This window comes from Andrographis paniculata, unplaced genomic scaffold (assembly GCF_009805555.1).
Source record: "Andrographis paniculata isolate CXL003 unplaced genomic scaffold, ASM980555v1 Contig52END, whole genome shotgun sequence".
NCBI classification, from domain to species: Eukaryota; Viridiplantae; Streptophyta; class Magnoliopsida; order Lamiales; family Acanthaceae; genus Andrographis; species Andrographis paniculata.
In genome coordinates, this window is record NW_026137587.1 from 6,101,034 (window position 1) to 6,109,268 (window position 8,235).

Below are 8,235 nucleotides of genomic sequence, written 5' to 3' on the forward strand. Positions count from 1 at the left end.
CTCAGTAACCTTAATGTTCTGGGCACAGTTGGCTGCATTCGTTATTGCAAGAAGATTAACGCTAAGTGCGTCGTAGACACCTGCGGGGGGCTTGTCGAATGCGCGCTGGGGGGAATCTGAAGTCGAATTAATAATTACTGTAGTGATATTTAAAGAAGGAACATCCATCCCTTATCCTAATATATATATATGCATATTTATTTGTCATCATTTTAATTTGTTGCTCCATCTGCATTTTCTTTAATTACTGCTGTTAATTTACTTTTGATTTGATTTTTCAATTTCTTGTGTGAACAAGAATTGGTGTCTATTTTCAATTCTTGTTATGAAGTTCTTTTTCTTTTTTTTTTTTCTAATTTATTGATGAGTTGTATTGGTTTGTATGCCATGTTAATCATATATTTTAAAAGCCTTTATATTATTTTATTTTATTTTTGTTCAAGTGAAATTATAACACCCAGCCCACAAGTTGCATGTGTTGGGATTGCAAACTGATATTACGTATCAAATCGTAAGTTATTTCAACACATTTTTATCTTTATTATGACATTGTGATACTTTTTAAAATTACTTAAAACAAGCATAATTAACTCTAAAATTATTTCAAATAGTCATCCAAAAAAGAATATGTCGTATATTGTTGATATAAAAAGTCTAATTAATCCCTTTAATATTTACTCATCTTTAATATTTAATTCTAGGGAAATACATAGCTCATCCACTTAAGAATGCAATATTTACGTTACACCATTGGATCCATTAACGGCTAGGCCTCTTAATTGTCCAGTCAACGATTATGAACTGTCGCAAGTCGGCTTTAATACCAACTATAACATTATGCCTACAAATCAAGGATAATAGATTGACCCAAGTCCTTTCAATACAATTTTGTCTTCACTAATGCATATTTCGGGAGACTTTCATCCACTTGAATGAACTCTAAAATTAAATATATTTACTGAAAAATCTATTGTTTCACTTATACTTGGAATTATCACAAAAACTTTGATATCAATATGCTTGTTGCAAACATGTAAGATGTAAATTGGTTTTACATACAATATTGCCAAATAAATTTGGTGTTATTATTATTACTAACTTTTAAATGATATAATTGTCAAATGTAAGTGAAAAAAACGTACCCTAACTCTTTTACTAGCTTGTGAAAACAAACACTAAAAAAAAGTTGATAGAACTTTGCCATGAAGTCTACTATGCTAAAAAAAAGGTTGGTCATCGTTACTATTTTTGCAATTGAATATTGAAATGGATAGGTATCGCAATTTGATGACAAAATTTTTAAGGAATTATATTTTGTCACTAATGACTACTAATTATAAAATAAAAAGATTAAACCCTCACAATTATTGACTGATTTCGCAAGAAAATATATTTTGTTATAAAAATAGATTGTGTCAAGATTATTGGGTTTCAAAGTTCAAGACATTTATTTAAATTATATTTTAAAATATATTAATAAATATATAATATTATTACCACCAGCTAATTATACATTAGTATAATTTTGTTTGTTTTGAATAGAGAATGTACAAATTTATCTTTTATCTTTTGAAATATTTTATACTACATAAAATTAGGTGAAAATTTCTACCTTCATATCTTCATATATATATATATATATACAATTACTAAACGGGACCCGCCTTGGCCCCGGATGAAAAATATATAATATTTATATATATAAATTATTTGATGTTTGTAAAGCATTAAAACTTATTAGCTTTGTCTATACTAATAAAAATTTTCCATCGATTCCATGTAAGAAAAATAAATCAGATCCAACTCCATAAAACCAAATATTCCAGTAAATATCTAAAAAAAAATAAAATAAAATAACACAAAAAAGACAATTATCAAAAATTCAGAGTCTATAAAGATAACACTGATAATTAAATTAATTATATATTAAAACCCTGAATGATTACCGCGCCATTGATTTGAAACCGACGAGGAAGAAGGGCCCGCCGGATCGCCGCCGTCGGCGGCGCAGCTCCAAAAATTGGGGCGGCCGCCGGCGAAATAACCTGAACCACTCCCGCCGGTGTTGATCAACCGCCGATTCCACATTTGCGCCGCCGCCGGAATTAACCACCGCTGCTGCGACGGCTGAACACCCATCGAAGGCAGAAAATTTGCACTCACCTCAAATTGACCCCCGCCGGCGATCGGATTCAGCGCCGCCCCTTGATTGCCGGAAACGGACTGTACGGCAGCCATGGAATTTAATAACGGGCCTCCACCGCAGAAAGGATTGCTCGTCGCCGGAATCATCGCCGGCGAACCCCTAATTGCTTGACGGGAAGTTACAGCCATCAGATCTCCGGTCGGAAGCGCCGCCGGCAGCTGATGATTTCCGCTGCCGGGGCCCTTCCGGCGACTTGTCTTGCGGCAGCCGCCGCCGACGGGGACGTTCCTCAACGTGCCGCCGTGAGTCCAGTACCGCCGGCAGGCCCTGCAATAGTACCGCGGCTGAGAAAGGCTGTAGTTGTTGTAGTAACAAAATTTGGTGTCGGAAGAATCACACCGCGGGCACATCCGCGGCGGCGGTTGATGATTCCGGTGGCCGTGGTTATTATCCTCCGCCGCCATTTTGAATCTCCGGCGCCGCCGCCGATTAATTCTTCAATTAATTGATCTCTGCATCATTCAAGACCTAATTGATTCATTAATTAATTAATTAATCTCAATTTCTTTCTTGCAAGCAATAGATCTCTGTCGGAATTGAATTATCCACAAAGTACAAGAAATTTTTTCAAAAATATAGACAGCATATCAGGAGATTCCAAACAAATTAAACCCTTTTATTCTAATTGATCGATCGATGAACAGACGACCAAATTTAATTTAACTGTGCAATAAATTAAATGAAATTGTGGATCAGGTGCATGCATATCTCTGTCTGAATAAACTAATTGACGAACCTTAATGAGGATAGGTAGCTAGGGTTGGGGTGAGATCGAAAATAGGATAAGAGTGTAGGGGTTATAGGACCACGGCGGAAGACGGCGGCGGTCTCCAGGACTCTTTGATGAAGAGACGACGCGACTGCTACGCTAGCTCCTTATCCTTTTGTAATGTACTTCTGTTTTTTTTCTTTTATTATTATTTTTTTCTGCTCTTATAGTTTGATTTCATTTTATGTATATATTTTTTTCTCAACATTCTTTATGACATCATCATTTAATGGGGTGGGTTCAAGAGTATATATATTTGGGGTGATGAATGAAATAATTCAGTACAATACTACCAGCATACCGTATAGCAACAAACAATACACTAGTATGATGTAACTATAGATATTAGGCATTTACTTGTCTGGTTTTAGTTTTCGATTTTGATTTTGAATAGTAAAATTTTGAATTGAAATAGTTGTTTGATGTGATATAAATATGTGTTGATGTGATGTTTTGAATGTAAAATTAGATTTTAGTGTAATAAAATAAATAAAAATTGGGTGTTTGATTTGATATTTTTGGAGAAAAAAAAATTGAAATAGTAAAATCAAGTGTAAAACCTGACAAGTAAACACACCAGTATACATTATTTATGTTAACATAATATATGTACAATACATAAATTTACAATATATGACAATTTACCTCACAACATGTTACTATATACTCTCTCCATCTCATATCTATATAACATTTGTTTTTTACACGGAGTTTTAGAAATACTAGTATTATATTGGGATAAAGTAAAAATAAATGTAAAAAGACTAAATTAACCCTATTAGTATCGTATTATATAAAAGTAATGACATTTGTGTAATATATTATAAATTGGAAGGATATTTGTAATGTTAAGTAGACAGTACAGTTACTAAAAAAAATTGATACTTTCTTATGGGACAGACCAAAATGAAAAAATAGATAAATTGTTAAGAGACCAATCAAGTATTTATTTTAACACATAAGATATGTGCATCCAACCTAACCTTATAAATAGAACTATACACAAATATTTTCAACTAATACAATATGTGTTGTGTTAATTGAAATTATATATTGTCTATCTATTTATTTTATGTGTCAATCAACGCATTACATATTTGCATAAACAGTTATAGCAGCGGATATATGAACCGTAGTCATTGTAGGGGGTTTCGTTCATTTGTATCTGAAAAGGGTTTGTTCACTATGTACTGAACATTTATATGTATATATATAGTTAGAATTTTTAGTAATATTCATTTATTGTAATTTTTTTAAAAAAATATTGCATTAAATGCTTCTTTTTTTTCTTATAAAATATATTTTTAAAATTCTTCGTAACTTCAAAACTTCCTAAGCTTTTATTGAAAGAAAGCGTTCAAGTGTGAAAACTTGCAACCAATCGAGCATAATGGCATGCAAATCATATCAACCAGGTAAGTCATATTAAGTTTAATATTAAGAGACGTTAGAAGTATTAAATTCATGGTCTTGCAGTTACAAGTCCACTGTCACCGATAAATTTTAATTATATTTGATAGCATAGCTATAAATTCTAGCATAAAATTAATGGTTAAGATGCTTTTAAGAATTAATAGTTGAATAATATATATTAGTTAGTGAAAATTTGTAAGTAATTTTGATATTTTGCTTTTATAAAGACAAAATAAATTAATATTTTTATAAGAATTAAAAGTATTTTAATGTTTGTATATAATTATTTTTATTATAATAAATATATATATATATTAGTAAGACAAATTAAAATAGTAAAATAAATATATTGAGTTGGCACGAAAGAAGTAGAAAGAATTTATGCTAAATTGTTGTATGAACTAATTGATATATAGGATAGTGTGTTCACTTTATCCTTTCTATTATTATTATTCAATAATTATAATTTTTAATAAATTAAAAAATATATATTTATATTATCAAAATATTATATAAACAAAAAAATTAAAATTCAATATCCAACATCTAAAACAAAGTTAAAAATAAACACACCTATGAAACTCTCAACTCTAGCTTCATCAATGTCTGGACAAATTCCAAACAAACTTTTGTCACGTGACACTTTGCAGAGGGCACGTGACAGCCATGCACTAAGAAACGAAGAGTGACGATGTACGTATGGTTTGGAGGTTACAACTGCATTTTGCTTTTCAGATGAAGCCAAAAATTTACTTCCAATTTTGGTCTGTTGGGACAACCTCCCACTCAGATTATTTTATTTTATTTTTTTAGCCCAATTACTTTATTTTAATCATTTAAATAATATATTTTATTTTTTCCTGCCTAATTTCTAAATTGTACACTATCTTCCCATCCTTGGCCCAATAAACTTAAGATGATGGGCCATATTAATTACTTGAGCCCAATTAAGAATATTGGGCCAATTTCATATTAAGGCCCAACTATATTCAGAATTTAGAAATCAAACCTGATCTGTTCACCATAAGATGAAATCGGTTCTTATCCAATTTCTGCTCCACTGATCGAAGCTCCTATGGCTGCCGCCTCCGCCGCTTCCCTCGCCGCCGGTTTCTCCGCCGTATCCATCAATCGCCGCTGTCATTGGCCGTCTGTGTGTCCGACACGCCATTTCGAAGCCTCGAGCTTAAAATCCCCCCTCTCGATCCTTTCCACGCGGCTTGACAAATCCCCTCCACCTAAGGCGAATTCCGCCGACATCGACACTTCATTTTTCGACACCTCCGATCCCGAGGAGGTCTCCGAATTCAATCCTCCCGAACGGCCGGAGAACTTCGTCGCGCCTCCGTCGTTCGACGAAGGTCCACTGGAATCGGAGGAGGAAATCGCCGCAGCATATGAGGAACTCTACGGTCCTGTTTACAGTGGAGAGAGTTACTTAGGGAACGATGTTTTCGTTATGGATTCTAAGGTGAAGAAAACGACCGGATTCGGATCGAAAAACAAGAAGGAGAAAGTGAGAGACGGATTCGAGGAGAGAGTGGTGCAAGTTCGGAGAGTTACCAAAGTGGTGAAGGGAGGTAAGCAGCTGCATTTCAGAGCGGTTGTGGTGGTCGGCGATAAGCAGGGCAACGTCGGAGTCGGCGTCGCTAAGGCGAAGGAAGTTGTGGTTGCGGTGCAGAAATCGGCGGTGAATGCACGCCGGAATATAATCACCGTACCCATGACCAAATACAAGACTTTTCCTCACAGGTAATCCTTCCCCATTCTGCCTCGTTATTCCTTTCGATTTTTGTGATGTTGTTGGCGATAGTTGTTCTTTGATTGCTTTTCTTGCTGGATTGGATATGAATTGGCCATTGGAATCTTGAATTTGGCAATTATGAGCAGCTGTAGTTGCTGATTGATAAATTAGGGCTGAGTTAAGCATGTTGGTCATGAATTAGGGTTTTTCTGCAATGCTTACTTGTGATGTTTCATGAGGAAACTGGAAAGCGATAATATAACAGTACTAATACAATTTTTACTATAGGATTTGTAAAATCCCAATTTGGAAGCATGAAACATTAGTTGCAATGATAATTTTGCTAATAAAATAGCATGTTTAGATTTTAGTTAAAAAGGGATTATTAAAATCATATTGGATTCTGAAAATTGAGTAGCATTTGAATACAGGTTTTGAATCTGAATTGGAGATGATGATGATTCTTGATGAACTTTTAGTTTCACAGGTGCCCTTAAGGTTTATTACAAATTACTTGAATGGTTTGTAAATCAAATAGGCTCGACAAGTTTTGTTAAGGTTTATTACAAATTAATTGAATGGTTTTTAAATCAAATAGTTTCCGACTCTAACAACAGCTCTATCTTAAAGTTTTGTTGTCTTTGCTTTCACAAGAATGGGACAATGCAAACAATGCCTCTGTCTAACAAATAAGATTTCTTTGCTGCTATTTATGGGATTTGAATTTGCATTGTTATCATCATAATCGAGATCACTACTAGCACAGATCAGAGGCAGCCTACGGGGCAGCGAAAGTGATGCTGAGGCCAGCTTCTCCTGGTACGGGTGTGATTGCTGGCGGTGCAGTGAGGATCGTGCTGGAAATGGCGGGTGTGGAGAATGCTCTGGGGAAGCAGCTCGGCAGCGACAACGCACTCAACAATGCAAGAGCCACGGTAGCAGCGGTGCAGCAGATGAGGCAATTCCGGGAAGTCGCTGAAGAGCGGGGCATCCCCATGGAAGAAATGTGGAAATGATTAGGTTAGATTAGATTCTTTCGTTGCACATTATTTTTGTAGAGAACTATATGTTGTTGCTGTTGTTTTTTGAAGTAAAAGAATGTAAGTTCTCCGGTTTAAAGTTAATGTAAAACAAAGATAATTGTCTATGCTTCCTTTATGCTAAATATATATATATATATATATATATTTAATGAACATATCAAGTTTCCAAAAAGAAAAAAATGGCATTTTTGAGTGAAGTAGTTTTTTTAGATATATAATAATTCGATTATTGTAAATAACTAAAATATTCATAAGAAACTGTCAATGTTATTTATAAAGAATAAATTAAATTAAATTAACTAGTATATAATTTAGTATTAAAATACTCGTGAATAACTTTTTCTATTTAGACTATACTAGTCCATTACCTAACCCTAATTCCTTCCTAGTTACACGCTACATGCATATATCATGCACATGCAACAATATTTAATGAGACTTAAAATTAACCTCAATTGAACATATATTATATCAAATACTATTTGAATTATTAAATCAAACACATATTTGTAACATATAAAATATTACTTCAGTTCAAATGTTAACTATCTCCAAACTCAAAACTCAAATCAAAATGAACATCTCAGAATACGTAGAACACAGTTTGATAAGTAGCCTAGTAGGGTTATTTAAAGCATATTATATTAATATAAATTCATAAAATGAAGCATCAATTTTGTATATAACAAATCTTGTATTTTAAAATTAAAATAAAATAAGAATAGATTTTCTTTGATTTTTTTTTTATATTTATATAATCACACAAATTCTAATAAAAATATATATAGTTTTATATATAATATATAAGTAACAAAATTTAACCTAAAGAATAACAAAAATTAAAACTCTATTTACATGCATATTTTTAAAAAGTTTTGAAAGTGAAAGTTTTTCAAAAAAATTATCAATCAAATAGCAATTTCTCTCCTATAACATCACATAAAACATTTAATGTATATTACTTTTAATTTTTAAAAGAAGATGCATGCAATCAATTTTATGCATAAAGCACCCCATCATCATCACCTTCTTCCTAGGATAGGATGGTCACATGAATCAC

General features: G+C 33.0%; 2 protein-coding genes across 3 annotated transcripts; one reads left to right on the top strand and one right to left on the bottom strand.

The window, feature by feature from the left end:
* Nucleotides 1–1,766: 1,766 nt before the first annotated feature.
* Nucleotides 1,767–3,123, bottom strand: LOC127254615 (dof zinc finger protein DOF5.7-like). 2 transcript variants are annotated; one of them, XM_051279824.1, is made up of 2 exons: nucleotides 2,943–3,123; nucleotides 1,767–2,658 (listed from the first exon to the last, which is right to left on the bottom strand). In XM_051279824.1, the coding sequence occupies exon 2, from the start codon at nucleotides 2,608–2,610 to the stop codon at nucleotides 1,927–1,929; it is 684 nt and encodes a 227-aa protein (XP_051135781.1). In that variant the 5' UTR covers nucleotides 2,611–2,658; nucleotides 2,943–3,123; the 3' UTR covers nucleotides 1,767–1,926. The 2 variants fall into 2 exon arrangements, with proteins under 2 accessions (XP_051135781.1, XP_051135782.1); XM_051279825.1 differs by having other exon boundaries at nucleotides 1,767–2,674.
* A 2,287-nt stretch (nucleotides 3,124–5,410) lies between these two features.
* On the top strand, nucleotides 5,411–7,279 carry LOC127254908 (30S ribosomal protein S5, chloroplastic). The gene is made up of 2 exons (XM_051280257.1): nucleotides 5,411–6,140; nucleotides 6,899–7,279. The coding sequence occupies exons 1-2, from the start codon at nucleotides 5,464–5,466 to the stop codon at nucleotides 7,146–7,148; spliced, it is 927 nt and encodes a 308-aa protein (XP_051136214.1). The 5' UTR covers nucleotides 5,411–5,463; the 3' UTR covers nucleotides 7,149–7,279.
* The last annotated feature ends 956 nt before the right edge of the window (nucleotides 7,280–8,235 follow it).

What these genes read in the sequence shown, in the direction of transcription:
- LOC127254908 (XM_051280257.1), top strand. Translation starts at nt 5,464, where the DNA reads ATGGCTGCCGCCTCCGCCGCTTCCCTCGCCGCCGGTTTCTCCGCCGTA. An exon ending in TACAAGACTTTTCCTCACAG is followed by an intron (nt 6,141 to 6,898) that starts GTAATCCTTCCC and finishes CTACTAGCACAG; the next exon opens with ATCAGAGGCAGCCTACGGGG.
- LOC127254615 (XM_051279824.1), bottom strand. Translation starts at nt 2,610, where the DNA reads ATGGCGGCGGAGGATAATAACCACGGCCACCGGAATCATCAACCGCCG.